Genomic DNA, 16,346 nt, shown 5'->3' with positions numbered 1-16,346 from the left:
AAAAATGTATATTTGTATGACCAATGAAGCGTATTAAAATAGATATAACTAATATGATAATATTACCCGTGGATACCGGATCACTAGGGGAGTAATATCCGTATCGTATTATACTCGTAATATTACAGAAATTGACAGGATACGTTTGTGGTTACCGGCGGGGCACTGGCGTCGTACTCAACCTAAGTTGTTAATTTCTTTTTATTTATTTAATTAATGAATAATAGGCCTTGTGCCCAACAACCGGTCTTAATACGTAACGCCTTTAAAAAATCGACGTATAATGAAAAGTACGAATTAATATGATTCAGAACGTGTGTTTGCGACATTGAAAATTCAGTGCGCTGAATCCCAATTAAGTTCAATGAATAAAAGAAAGAACAACACAACTGCAGGCTAGATAAGAATAAAAGATTGAAGTTTAAAAAATAGTTTTCCAAGAAGAAAATGTGATAATGACCGGAGAACATGGGAGGCAGAGGTCGAATTCTTATTTTGGTGGTCTACGACATTAAATGTTTCAAAACAAGGCTACTTGATGATAACCCAGGATCGACCAAGGGAGAACGTGGAGAAGGAGAATGCAAAAGACTATGTAATTTAACCCTATATATTTATTCAGTACTCATGTACAAAATTTCAAATTTATTTGGAAAACGCTGATTTGAAAAGTGGTGGGCTAAACTGGCTACCTTCTGGACACCGGATGGCTGCAAAGGAAGAGGCAGACCCAGAACGAGATGGCGGGACGATATTGACAAATTTCTACCTGAATGGCCAGAGCTTGCTATGGAGAGAGATGAGTGGAAAAATAGTGGGCCCAGCAGTGGGACACAACATCTATACTAGAAAATAAATTGAAAAACACAATAATACTTAAATTGTAAATTTTTCAACGAAAATCTTTATATATTTTCAACATCTGTATCTTGAAATTGACATAATAATATTAAGAGACATTACTCCTTTTCTATTCAATTTTGTTATTAATCATAACTTTAAATAACAAAAACTGGTTAACAATGTCTATAACTAACAGGTTTTTTTTAAATATCACTTTGAAAAACCTGAACTTTAAAAAAAAGACTACAATTATTCCATAATATCTGCGAAAAATATAGACTATAAAAGGCACATCAACAATAACAATGTATCCGTACACAATACAAAATCTGACATCATAAAAAACCTAAAAAATTCACCCCTTGTATAGCACCCCATTTGAATAACCATAGCGCGACAGCTGCGCGCGCAGGACGCGTGACGTCACGAGTTATGCGATATCGATCATTTTGAATCGATATATCGAGCGAACACCTGTGGTGCCTCGTGCCACGCACTATCTTCCGGGTGCGTTGACCTCTTTTTTTAGTTTTTTTTTTTCTGGTTTGTAGTATGGCATAGGAACTGTGTTATGTAGTGTTGGAACGATATACAATATTTTTTATTTTCAGAGGACTGAATCTTTTTTTATAATTAGTTACCAGATGCACAAACTATAACTCAATACTAATCTACGCTTGGGTATAATTCATTCTATGTTCTTAGAAATTATAAATACGATGAATGTCATCGCCATTTTATTAAATATTTTAATTTTAATGACCCTCTATTTTTACGTATCTGATATTTGCACAATTAAGTACCCTATAAGTGTTATTCCGGGTTATCTACCTACTCTACCTGGGTACCAAATTTCATAACAATCCATCCAGTTGATATTGCGTGAAAAAGTAACAAATATACATACACACTTACATCCTTACAAACTTTCGCATTTGTAATATTAGTAAGTTTCTTGGTCTGATGTAGGATTATGTATAGATAAAAAATTCCAAAATAATTAGAGTTTTGACGATAATTTTTTCATTAAACCTTCTCCACTTACCTTGTTATCAGGCTTAGATTGAGGTTAACAAATCATTGTAGGAAAACAAATCGAGCGCGGTCTAACATTCTACTTGGGGCAAAAATACATTTTTTGTATGTATGCATAAGTATATATATTTTCCTTTCATCAGCACTTGATCACAATCATAATATGTTTCAGTATACCTTTTGACCATGTACTTTATTGTGTACTTACATTGTTATATTACTGATAAAAAATTATACATAAATTTATATTTAAAAAATGGTAAGCCCTTCTGGCATAATAGGGACCAACACTGTTTGAATGAGTTTCTTTCGGCATTTCTTCTCAGCAGTGGTCGTTCCGAAATGCTAGTAGTTTGTAGCTTTGGTAAACATCATTTAATTTAGATTATGACGTGAAAAAGTGCCTGTGAAGGCCTAATTTCTGAATAAATGATTTGATTTTGATTTTGATTTGGTCCGATTTTGATGAAATTTATATAGGATATGGGTTTGTTTTTAAAACATTCACAATTTTGTTAACATCCATTGTGTTCGTGAGATCCGAGTTCGCGGCGAACAAGTAGTGTTAAAATAATTTCAACCGCGATATTGGTTATGTCACTTGACACCCGGGGCTTAGTCCCGTCCGAGGAAAAGGCACCTTAGTCAGGTTACATTCTACTCGTTTACCAGATTTGATAGAAATCCGTCGAGTAAATTTTGCGTGATTTAATAATAACCATCTTCACACAATCAACAAAATTTCGCATATACCTATTTATAATAATTGTTGATAAGCAGTAGATATTATTGTGAAGTACTTATCTATGAATGTTGTAGGTTATAGCAATAGATCAATTTTATCGTATCGACATCCTAGCTATGATCCTAATACGATCCTATTTTGTTAATTATTGTCATAATTCATTCGACCAAAAATATCGCCATCTTCAAACAAAAAACTAAAATCATCTTACCGAATCAATAATAAAATCGCTTTTATCCAATTCCAGTACAATATCCTGATCCTTCACCTTCAATATTATGGATTTACCTTCGATTGTAACATTCAAGACGATTACAGACATTTTGAATATGGCCTAAAAATATCGAAAATTGATAACAAGATCCGTAGCAAGCAATCGAAAACTTACCCTATTACGTGACCCGTTGTCATGGCGACGCCGCGCCGAGCGACCCCAAGCGACGTCACAACGAAAATTACAGACCGTCCCTTTCTTGCTCTAAAATTTTCCGCTAAGGCTAAAAAGAGACAGAGATGGCTCTGTCATTGCGTTTCAGGGAAAGTAGCGTTGGTAAAATCGATATCGCACAAGGCTAGGCGTCGATTATCCGTTCTATGTTCGTTTAGGATGACAAAGTTCCATGTCGTGCGCGTTTTCACACAATTTTCTACTCTCAGTATACGTGTTAAGGCGTAGAGTCGTCTGGTGTTATATGTTTTAGGAACTTTATGCATGAAAGTGGTGTTCGGTAGGGACATCGTACCACATCGACTCAGTATTGATTATACCGATCCTGGCAGAATGATTGTCCGTTGCTTCGATTTATTGGATGCACGGCTTGTCAACGTTGCAAATTTGTGAATGAAAAGGTACCAGTACTCCAATTAATATTTGAAATGAATGCCTACATCATTATATTTTGTTTGTTTGTACACAAATTTACATTTATGTTCTTCGTTGTACACAATTTTGGGAACACAGAAAATGTACTTAGTTATTTTTGCTGTTTAGTTGTTAGTACTTATTGAAATGTTTTTAATTGAAGTATAATGTACTTATTAAAGTTAAATTTTATATAGAAAATAAAATTATATGATAAAATTAAAATAAAAAATAAATCGAAATATCAACGGCAACAATATTTATTTATTTATTTTTAATTAATATTACAAAACATGAGTTTATCATCAAGTAGACGATATTAGATGTTTAGTAAAGTATAACTAGCTCATCCCCGCGGTTCAGTTCGCGGTAAAAAGTAAGCTATATGAGCTGGAATCAGAGGATTCACATATCTATATATTTTATTTACATCAAGGTATTCTTCTTAGCGTGTCGACTCGGATTAATTTAAGAGGACCAATAATTAAGCTATTAATTTTTGACGTGAAACAAGTCTTTTACAAAAATGTCATTTTTACCACAAGCTTTTGGCGTGGCATTTGACGCCTGACAAAAAACCCACACCCGTACTGTAAACGGTCGAGGAGTTCCCTCGTTTGGAGCCGATCTGGGCTGCACCATCTGGTCATGCTTATCATAGTAATGCATTGTCATGGAAACTGAAGCGACGTGGGAAATTTCAACTCTTGTTAGTCAACTGGAAGTTGGAGAATTAGAACTAATATAACTTGCATGATTTGATTACAGACAGACGACGGCACAGGTGAAACTAAATAAAAGCTGTAAAAAATGATAAAGAAGGAAAGAAACACACATTCACATTTATTGTATTGCACATTTATTGTATTGTGTAATAAATGTTGCCCGCGGCTTCGCTCCCGTGGGAATTTTGAGGTAAAATATAGCCTATAGCAATCTTGGACAGTGTACCTTTATGATGGTGAAATAATTTTTGAAATCGGTTCAGTAGTTTCGGTGTCAGTCGGTCCTCAAACTTACGAACGCTTACCTTTTTATAATAATAGTATAGATTATTATTATTATTGAGTGTTTCACAATATTTTAAACATTAAAATCATACCTACTTACCAAGTTTCCACTGCGTCATCTAATATATCGTACTAAAAATCTTTGTCACAGAGACGACGAATCCTTCCTACTAATTCTACCCTACTAATATTATAAATGCGACAGATTGTGAGGATGTATGTGGGTGTATGTTTGTTACTCTTTCACGCAAAATCTCCTGGACAGATTCTTATGAAATTTGGTACGCGGGAAGAATATAACCTGAAATAACACATAGGGTACTTTTTATCCCGAAATTCCTACGAGAGCGAAGCCCCGGGACGTAGCTAGTCTTGAATAAAATTCGCACACGTATATTTTAACTAACTTTTAAAGCTAGCAATTTTTGATGCGTGTTTTTAGTAGTTAATGTGATTTTTGTGTGAAGGTTTATGTAAAACCACTGCACGGATTTTCATGCGCTTTTCACCAATAGACAATGCGATTCCTGATAAAGGTTTAAGTGCACAATTTATCTTTTACCAGAGCGTAACCGGGCTGAGCCGCTTGTTCGTTTTATAAGATAGCAAAACATTTACCATATGGCAATTACATCTATAAAATGGCCTGTACATCACAGCCACATGACTGATGCTCCAACGTCTGTGCGCCTCGCCGTCTCGTAAACAACTGAGCACTCTCTCGCAGCGCTATGACTTATCACAGTAGTGGGGAAGTAGTGAATGTAGACGCATATACTACATGGCCTATACTATATCCCAGTACTGCCCGTCTCGAATTCGCTCGGGTAAAAACATCAAAAGTTAAACCTTCCTCAGTAATCAGACTGTCTATTGGCGAAAACCGCATGAGAATCCGTGGGGCAGTTTTTGAGTTTATCGCGAAAATATACTTTTCGGCACAAGCTTTTTCATAATGTCATGGAGATTTTAATTTAAAGTGTGTAACAGTAAATCGTTGAGGAGTTCCCACGCCTGGAGCCGCTCTTGTTTTTGTTTTAATTCCAATCGAAATTTTAAATTCATCTTATTTAAAATTTAATTATATGTATATTAACCTTAATTTAAGTCTGTGGTTTTTAAGCTTTATACATAGCATGGAATTAGTAGATACTCCAATAAGTACTTAGTAAATCCATGGTACATAGTTTTTGCCTAAAATAAGTTTTCCTGAAAATTGTACCAAGCGCCATCTAGCGGTCAATGCATAAACTACGTCAGCCATTTCAAAAACCCAGTTCGGGTTTAGAATTTTCAAGTGGACACGAAAATAAGGATAAAAATAAAACACAAATGTGTGTTTGTTTGTTTGTATTGCATCAACTGTAACACTTTCAGTTTTCATCGATATTGAGCAAAGTTTACCTACATTATTATAACTGCTTTCATATGCGCGTTGAATTGTTCATTTGTTTTGTATTTAATTTCGTCCCAGTTTTGGGACATGGCACATAAATAGTTAAAAAAAAAAAAGTCTAACGCTATATTAGGTTTCCATATTACTACCGCCCGCGCTAACCTTGCACGAGCGGCCGAAATTAGTAAATTTATTTAATTTCGAAACAAATAACTTTAACATTTCATCCATGTTCGATTTATATTCACGTTTGGTATAAACAATTCGACGTCGCATACAAGCATAACAACGCATGCTATGTCATAATGCTCGACTCCATGACAATACACACACGACACTAATCGTGCCGTTTCATATTTGTTTAAGCTTTAAGCACCAATTTTCTTTATAACAAGTCGTTCGAAATAATTAAACGACTAAAATTCTATAAATATCTTACTATGTATAGGTTAAAAATACATGTTATAACATTTTTACAAGTCTATCTTTAGTTTATAATGTGCGGATCAAATGATCTAATTTTTTATGCACTTTCCGGTAGTTTTGCGCTTAAAGACTTTTCAAATAGCTCATTTGATCCTTGAACACAGTTTTGAACATAAATTAAATGTGTAGAAAAACTATGGAAAATATCAAAACACGGAAGGACATTAAATGAGAAAAATTTTAATCAATTTCTAGTTAAATTATAAAAGATTAAAACAATTTAAATACACACTCCGGAACATATTTACAGACAGAATGGTCATGGACACAAATATACTACAAATAATTAATAAATTCGCTAAAACAGTTAATAATAATTGCACATACGATGAACTAAGAAATACATAACTAGGAGTATTTTCTATTGGTTAATTATACTTATAATTATTTTCTATTTACGTATGTATGTTATTTCAATTTCAGAAATTCACAAAATTAATGTTAAGACGGATTTTTGTTCATTCATTAATTGTCAATAATCTGTAATTTTAAATAATTTAAACAATTGACTTTAAAATATTGAAGTAAGTGTAAGTATTTTACAATAATCATAGATGCGGGTTGAAATATAGGTAATATTAAAAAGCCATGCGAGAATAAAATCTACATATTTTCGTTTCAAATAAAAAGCGTGCCTAATTCAAATATGTCGTAGATTAAGGTATATGCCAGTAAAGTATACAATATTACTTAAATGGGTATAATGTAGGTACTAAAATTATAGAATATAGTAGAAGTATTTATAATTTCAGCAAAACTACGCTCCAAAGCGTTACTTAATCGTACAATAATTTATTAGATCAGGGTTATAATAGAATACATATCTGGATTCGAAATTAAGTTCCAGACTGCTAGGTGCCCAGGTATAGAAAATTTGACAAAAGCAATGGACATGCAGGGAAAATTCAAAGGGCTTCAAATAATTTTTGAGCTAAAACTCGTAATTTGTTTTTCATTCGGATAATTTTCAAGTTACATAACAAGATGACTTAATCGACAAAATTAAGAAATTTGTAGACAAGCCTTTGCAGAACATAATTCTAACAATGAATAATTATTCAAAGTTGAGGCATTCAAAATAACATTTATCTTTATTTCTAATTAGCACGTTGTATAGAACGCATCATAAATATCATACAATATTGTTGTATCTAAGGCACATAATGTTTAGGCTTTCAATTATTACTCCATATCGTAACAGTGGTTGCTAATCAAAAAACTAATGCATTGACATACAAACACGTCATAAACACAGTTCAGGATTTGAAAAACTGTTCTTGCGACGTTTTGTAATTGCCACTAACATACAAAATATTGCCAAGCTAAATGTCTACTGAAACTACGCTGTCATTAAAAAAAAACATCTCCTTTAGCATACTTATTGCTTTGTCCATTAAATACGAACTTTTATCATAATTATAACAAATGCATTTTATACAATATGAATCTGTCTGTCATTTTATTATGCTCAAGAGCATCCTTCCCTTAGCACTAGCTGTGCAATTGCCAATCATACAAAACAACTATTTCAATATAAGACACGTTCTGAAAGAACAATTGAATCACAGTCTAGAATTTTCGGCACCAATGAGCGTTTAAATTCGTCTCCAATATTTATATTGCCTTAACACTTTACAAGGTTACGTCGTCGCTCCGATTGTATTATACGACGACGTTGTGTAGGTTCCGAATTCAATAATCAACAAGCCTTATGTGACATCACTATTTTATTCATCTAATTGTTTTATATCTTCTAATGTCTATAGCTAGCAATTGACTAATTTCGTCTTTCTGCCTAGTTGAACTATTTCAGCTGTTATTAATTCTAATATAATATTTATATCTGTGAAATGGCTATTTATTAATTGTACCAAACCGCTTGTTTCTAATTTTTAAGTCAATTTTTATATATAGAACCCAGTCTGTCCAGCATTTTCTATACAAAAAATATTTTGCAAGTCGACTGTTATGATTAAGGGACACTACTTCAGTACCAATTCTAGCCTCACTAAAGCTGTTTTTCATTAATTTATTATTGCTCATCATTATTGCTACGTTTCCTACCTCACTATATTTCTAAACTTTAGAAAAGTATTAAGGCGTCAAATCAATTACTTTGTTGAAAATATAAGAAACATAAAAATAAGCTTTAATATAATTTCAAATGATATTGCAACTACACAAATATGAATGAATATACATTTTATAAGTGACTGTTCAACTCTTTAGGTACTAATGAGTGTAGGTTGTACTCCGCAGCGCCTTCATGTAAAGTTAATGAATCCAAAATAAATATGATAATTATATTCAGATTTTAGTAATGTTCAGACAACCCATGTACTTCATATTTTTAGCAAATAGCAGAAAACGACAACAACTTATTTTTCATTATTATTTTAATTCAATAAGCAACTTATTACAAAAGATGGCGCTACTGGACCTACAGACGCCTCTTCATACCTGAGAAGCTATTGTCACTGTCTTGCTCAAAGATAACCTACGAACTGTCAACTGAGACACTCTTATATAAGTCTATAACTATTAAAACCGTATATATATATATTTGGATTTCTTTAAGTGTAATTTGGCCACAATTTTAGGTTTGCCCCCTTACCAATAAATGTAAGAGGTACTATAATTGTAAATATTTGTTTTATTTTAAGTAATATTAACTTTAAATACATGTTACACTAATGACTAGTTCTTCTCGTATGGCCTCAGTGTTACAAATAAAAATTGACTGTGAAATGTGACAGTTAAATAAAAAATATAATTATTGAAATCAATAGATTATAAGAATAAAGTGCATTTTATTTTGATCTGTAGCCCAAGATTAATATTTGCCAAAATAATCTTCTGAAAGTCTAAATTTTCCATCTTAATTTTCATTCACTGTCAAATGTTAATTTGAAATGAATGAAAAATTATATTTATCTTAAATCTTCGACTACAGAAAAAATAACTTATAATATAAAATGTTATTATGACTTGTCCGTGTTATTTATAGGTATGAGCGGATGGATTTATTAAAATGACTACAATTTACAAGATCCTATCAATTATTTTACGATTTTATGAAAGGCACCTATAAACTGTCCCCCGACGATTGTCGAACTACTTAATTCTTGTATTATTATTTTCGATTCGAAATAATTTTGACATAGTTCAAAGATATCTGCATGAGATCATTTTTACGAAATTATAAATCTTCCTAACTAATAAACTTAAGTACTTAGGTATATTTCTATTTTTTTGTAAAAATCAAATACTCAGAAGATTTATATTTTGAAGGATTTACATTATTTTTTTAGGATTCATATTAGGATATTACTTTGAACTTCGTGGTTCCATGTTTCTTTTAGTATAAATTTCATAAAATACAACAAAGTATATAAAAGTGTTTGCTATTTGAATTTTTCTATGCTTGGTTTTACACTGTTGAAAGTCTCGAATCGAAAATATAATCATGAGCTACTAATTTATATAACTAAACTATATCATAAGCAAGGCTCGTCTTTCTTAAATATTCATTCAATAAATTAAAAAAAATGTAATCTATTACTTAATCTATTTTCTTTTCAATACAAAACACACAACAATGAAACAAAAACAACTTATAATATCACACTTTCGTCAATAAAACATATTTGACGCTAGTATTGGAAGCATTTTTTATTTTTCCATCAGCTTCTAACTGTCTGACAGCTCAGCAAAACAATATTTTATAAGCTGTTCATTTACATTTTTAATTCACTAAATTACTGGAAGGCTTGATCATATCATACTTGTTTTATATTCTATAAAAATATTAGAATATAATAATCGTTATTTTTTATTTTAGTAGCTTTATTTTTACATAATTATCGTTGGAGTATTGTATTTTGTTATCGCCTTATTGAGTATTTACGAAAACTATATTGAGCGTCTGTTGTTGTCAGTGTAGTACAAGTTTTCACCAACAGATGGCGTGTTAACTAGTAAAATTTTAACGCCGCCGCAACAAGGTCACATAAACAATTGCGAATGTCACACTGACAGCTATAGACAGTCAATATGGCGCCAAATTGTAAAATCTAAATTTCAACTACAACCTCTGTCACGTCACTATTAAATAAATTAAATATTTACACTAATTCCCAATTCGTAGCAGCCGAAACGAACATAAAACATTGTTACGAACATAAAAATAGGAGTGGAGTTAGATGTTCAAAACTTGTATTTTTTTATTTCACTAAACTGAAAAATAAATATTCAAGACTTAACATTTTCAATGATTTCTTATTCAACTTCATTGTACTTTTCTGTCTCGACATTTTTAATTCCATCCTAAGCCAGCCAATCATCTATGAAGAAAAATCCCCGTCTTTTATCAGATCAGTAATAAACCATGAAAATTTAACCCTTCATAATGTATATTAAATTATCATAATCAGTGTCAAAACAAATATTAGGGCCGAGTCAAATTTCATCTTGAAAGTTCCAAAGGAACGTATACAAAACTCTTACTACGTAGGGTGGCGAAATCGTCCGCCTCGATTCTGTAGCGTCTCTAAATCAAAGATAATTCCTGAAAATGCCATCCGATGTATGCACAATTCTAGGTGCGATGGCTGACCGGCCTCCAGTGCGGAGGGGGCGCCGGCGTCCACCGCGAGAGCGCGGCGGCGGGCGGCGCGCGCGCGCATCACGGCGGCGCGCGCTTGTCCGGCGCGAGCTGCTCCGGGTCCGCGCCCGCCACCGCGCTCGTCTCCATGGCCGTCGCTTCCGAGGTGATCACGCTCGATTGAAAGAAACGTTCTACGAGTGGAAAAAAAGGAACTTACTGATTTACTGACTTCATTGTTCTTGAACCACGATATAAACTTAATTCAATTTAAATTTAATTTTATTATTATTACCCGTGGACTTTTTGTGAACTTCTATTACCTAACTTTAAATTTTTTGTGGCTGTGATGATGATTATTCGAGCCTAAATAAGGGTAGTTGGTTGTAACTACAAAAGCGTTGCTCAAAACCAAGATAGAATTTCTATAACAATGTGATAAAATTATTATTGAATAATTATTATTCACATACCATCATCCAGTAAGACCACGTGGTCGGGTCCCGCCGGTGTCGCCATTATATTGAATTCGTCTTCTAGGGTAGGGAATGGCGCGTTCCATCTAAAATGTGAAATAAAAGGGTCCTTAATTGTTCTACTATATATAACATCTGTTACTTACATTAAGGATGCAAATAAAGAATTGAGAATTGAAAGTTATTAAAAATACCTTACTTACTTTCTCATGTACGATATCAATTTATTCAAAGCTTTTAAGCTAATGGCGTCAATAGCCATAACATTTAATTCAATTCAAATAAACTCATCAATCATCATGATTACTCCATAATATTTATTATTTGGTTTATTATACTCGAAATAATCCACACTATTTAGTATTTACAACTGAATAATATAAACTTACAACCTCATAATTTATCTAGATGACATCTTTATTACTCCGGCTATACTACAAGGACTACTTTCATATTAACTACAAGGTGGATTAATATGACGCTTATCGTTCTCTTACATAGCTTCTTTTTTAATCAATTCTATGGTAATTTAGTTGTAAATTTTAAATCGGATCATGCATATTTTGCCATTTTGTCAACTTTATGACTGTCGAAGTCATCAATCAATACTTGGCGATTCCTTTAATTCTAATAAAAATATAGACACAAATCTGACCTAGGTGGTGCCCTAGTAGAAGCCCTTGGCGCATACAGCCCCAGGCCGCCAGGAGGAGACACGCCGCCGCCGCCCGCCCCGACGCCGCTCACGCCCCCGCCCAGGCCCACGCCGCCTAACGACCCGTAACTGAACACCTGGGAAAAAAGAAGCGAATCGATAAGTAACTTCAGTCATACACAATATAATCCAATCATAGAATAATCGGATCATATTTTCTGACTGACTGTTCCCTAAGTATGGTGTAAGTAAGCTTGATATGTAGATGGAGATATATTTTGAGACAATTTGACAACGACGACTAAAGAGGCATCCTCATAGTCGCTTTTCAGTGCTTTAACCCCTTTAGCATTAACTTTTGCGTTTAGGCAGGCATTACGCTCATGCATATTTCTCATTAAAATGCATAAAATATGCAATATTTTCAATTTACCTGCTGTGGTTGTGAATGGAAGTGATTGAAGTGTGAGATAGGCGGATGACATTCCGTCCTGTAATGCGGCGAGCGACGTCTGGGAGACGTGGGGGGAGACCTGACCTCCGGAGACGACGGTGACCCACAACCACCACTCATCTCACTCGCTGCAAAATATTCTTCATTGAATACTAAAGCAGAAAGAAAGAGCTGAATGAATCATTCAACTCTGTTAACAAGGCTGAAAGTAGCAAAACATGATGATGATCTACATTTTCTTACATATTCGTGGGTAATGGTTTCAAGTAAAAAAATTCTTTGTGATATACGGATTTCCTCAACTATCATTACAATGACAATATTTATGAACGACATCTAGATATAATAATAACTATGAAATACAATAAATAATAAAATCTCATTTATAGTCCACCGGTTAAAATTAAAACATAAATAAAAAGTTAAATAAAAAATATGTAAAAAATGCCTATTTTGAATTCTAGATAAAAAGGTGATCGCAACATAACACGTGACTCCAAAAACTAAAAAGGACAGACAGTTAACAATCTGAATGATATGAAAACATTAAACAAATAGTTACAATTACCTGTAGATCTGATGATAGCCACAGGTCTGGCCATCGGCGGTAGAGGCGGCGGCGGCAACATTGAACTGCTGAAGTAAGGCTTTGGACTTCTAGATAGACTGTGGACCTAGAAACAAAAATTAATATTAAAATATATGTTAGAATCACGCAAAATTAAAAAGTACCTACTTAAAGTTATTAAGATTTGACTGTGGTCTTCAAAATCGAAACCGTGGTCTTCAAACTTTTGAGGCAACACATGTATAGATATAATGATATACGTTCCCTAAAATACATGATCATTTTAAGCCCATAAAAATATGTGTGCCTCGTGGAATTAGTAGGTACTCCGAAGTACTTATTAAATCCATGGTGTGCCTATCATTTAACCTCCAAAACTGAAGCCGTACGCCGTTATACAAACTAATATTATTAATGCGACATATATTTCAAGACCAATGGTGAGTTTTAATCAAACATATGCATTTCATAAAAACTACCAAATCTCGAGTAGAATAAAAGTACTAACACAAATCGTTTTTAAGCCGAAAATATTGTTTTTGTATAGGCTACGTGCCGAGCTGCAGGCATGAGCTAGTTTAAAATAATGTAACACACCTGTAGTTGCTGAACTTCCGTCGGTTCCTGACACACAAACGTAACGAAGTCACCGAGAGAGTCCTGAGGCGCGCCGTCGTACTTCGCTGTCGTGTGCTGACTTAACGCTTCGGTTGCTGGTGAAGAAAAAAATATTACTCCCAAAGCAAAACAATAGGTATTTAAGTACTTGTTTGAAAAGGCATTCCTGTCTCATATCCGAAGCAAAGGTCATGTGAGGACCCTATATATTATGATGTTATTGTTATTGTGTTATTATGCACTACGTTCATCTTTTTATAATGTATTTTTTATTTTCATTTGTGAACTTTCATCCAGATAATTTAATATGGATCGAGACATGTACTTTATTGTCATATTACTGATAAAAAATTATACATAAATTTATATTTAAAAAATGGTAAGCCCTTCTGGCATGATAGGGACCAACACTGTTTGAATTAGTTTCTTTCGGCATTTCTTCTCAGCAGTGGTCGTTCCGAAATGCTAGCAGTTTGTAAACATCATTTAATTTAGAATATGACATGAAAATGTGCCTGTGAAGACCTAATTTCTGAATAAATGATTTTGATTTAGACACAAAATTACCCGTAGGATGTGTGTCGGTGGGTGGTGGATGCTGGTAAAAAATGGTATTTGAAGGTACAAGTGGCGCCTGCGCTGCTGTCAGCCCGGCTGAACTGTGTGGGATGCCTGAAACAAATTTTAAAAAGAAAAAGTAAAAATCGATGTTAATTGCTCTTCACACTTCCTCCCCACTACAGTGATATGAGTTCATGGCGGGACATTAACTATTTCTATTTAGCTACAATGGTGGAGAATCAGAAATGTGGTTGTGATGTACAGTTACGTGCGAGGATGGGATACCTAACCTTGCAATACAGTAAGCTACATACTAATATTACAAATGCGAAAGTCTGTCTGTCTCGCTTTCAAAGCTACACCGCTAGGCCAATTTTGATCAAATCTGGGATGAATATATTAATGACTCAAAGTCAAACATAGGCTACCACCGTCCGAGCTGCGAGTAACAGTTTTAAATAAATGTGACAAACTCTTGGAATATCCTTTACCAGTTTAACTACGAATACTTTGGAATGACTGCTGATAAAAAATGGCGAAAAAAAAACTCACGTCAATTTTATGTTAAAACACTCGTTATCATAAAATCTTTTTTTTTCTACGTTTTGTGTATAATTGCTTTTATTATATGATCTTTGATCGAACATAACTTTGAGCTGAACTGGACACGTCACAAAAACATCGTAATTTACGATGTTATTACAAATCCAAATTAATTTTAACCCCATTCTAAGTTTAAAATAATATAAAAAACACCCACGCGTCGCAGGCGCAGGTTCACTGACTCGATTTATATTTAGATATACACGTGCGATGCATACGGATCTCGATTGCGGAGTCGCGCGTAGTACAATTGTTTTTATAATAATCCTAATTTGAATCATTGTGATGTGATGTGATAGCAATTGTTTTATTTTAAATAGGTCTGGCCAAAAATACCTGAGCTGAATTTTATTTAGTTTATGTGACGTGTCGCGATGTAACTTGTCGTATAAAGCATCAATACAATTTGAATATCTCCATACTATTCCATTAAAAAATTCGATTTAAAGATTAGAGCGAGATTTTCATTATTCAGTTTAAAAAATATTATGCTATAATTATATTTCTGTTTCTCGTTGTCTATACAACAAACTAACCTTTATAATTAAGAGCAAATGAACATTATTTATTAATTATTGTTTAAAACAACCAAGTATGGCTTCCACACGCCTCCACTATATACTCCAAAATGGTATAAAATATACTCACTAAAGCACTGTCCAACAAGCATGGCTGAGGGGGTGGCCCTTTCCGCGGGGGGGTCGAAGGTGGGGGGCGCGGGGCTGTTGTATCCCGTGCAGTAATACCCGGACTCCAGCTTGATGCCCCCTCCCGACCCGCTCGGCGACTCCGACCCCGTTTCTTGGAGGATTGACGCTGAAAATGTTTTGGGAAATAATTAAAATTTAGAGAATAACATCACTGGATTATTCTCCATAAGGCACCCTAAAATGTAAACTTAAAATGTAAACGCATCCCACTTCTTACTAACGTAAGAAGTGGGATGAGTTAACTAACACATCGCGACTAGCACTTAAAATTAATTTTGCATTACTTATTTTAGTAATTAGTTATCTCATTTTAAGTGAAATGTAATTTCTTATGAGAATAAAGTTCTTTCAACCTAACAGGCAAACGCAGACGAAAGACAGAATACACAATATAATAGCTGCGCATTAGGAATTTTGGGATGAAAAGTTTTTATGTATTATTCCAGGTTATATTCTACCCATATACCAAATTTCATAACAATCTGTCCTGTAAAATTTGCGTGGACGAGTAACAAATAATACATCCTCACAAACTTTTTAAAATCATCCTTAAACACTCAAATATTAGTAGGATTTTGAGACATCAAAAAGGGAGACAATGTGTAAAGTAAGATAAGTTAACTATTTATTATTAATTTTAAACTTCCAAATAAGCAGATGACATCAGAATCGATAAAGAAAATTTAAGAGATAGATAAAGAAGCTCCTTTACAAATGGCGG

At 33.6% G+C, this 16,346-nt stretch overlaps 1 protein-coding gene across 13 annotated transcripts in view; it reads right to left on the bottom strand.

The window, feature by feature from the left end:
- Positions 1–5,830: 5,830 nt before the first annotated feature.
- NfI (Nuclear factor I) overlaps positions 5,831–16,346 on the bottom strand; it is a 50,666-nt gene continuing 40,150 nt past the window's right edge. For 11 of the 13 annotated variants that reach the window (XM_053763041.2, XM_053763045.2, XM_053763049.2 and 8 more), the window contains 8 exons: positions 15,564–15,731; positions 14,319–14,423; positions 13,731–13,846; positions 13,134–13,239; positions 12,545–12,717; positions 12,112–12,248; positions 11,454–11,542; positions 5,831–11,174 (listed from right to left, as the gene is read on the bottom strand). In XM_053763041.2, coding sequence (XP_053619016.1) covers positions 11,062–11,174; positions 11,454–11,542; positions 12,112–12,248; positions 12,545–12,717; positions 13,134–13,239; positions 13,731–13,846; positions 14,319–14,423; positions 15,564–15,731 — 1,007 coding nt within the window. In that variant the 3' untranslated portion in view covers positions 5,831–11,061. The remainder of the gene's footprint in view (positions 11,175–11,453; positions 11,543–12,111; positions 12,249–12,544; positions 12,718–13,133; positions 13,240–13,730; positions 13,847–14,318; positions 14,424–15,563; positions 15,732–16,346) is intronic. The other 2 variants (XM_053763042.2, XM_053763053.2) reach the window with 1 other exon arrangement.

This window comes from Plodia interpunctella, chromosome 23 (genome assembly GCF_027563975.2).
Source record: "Plodia interpunctella isolate USDA-ARS_2022_Savannah chromosome 23, ilPloInte3.2, whole genome shotgun sequence".
Taxonomy (NCBI): Eukaryota; Metazoa; Arthropoda; class Insecta; order Lepidoptera; family Pyralidae; genus Plodia; species Plodia interpunctella.
This window is presented reverse-complemented; position numbering and strand designations above follow the sequence as displayed.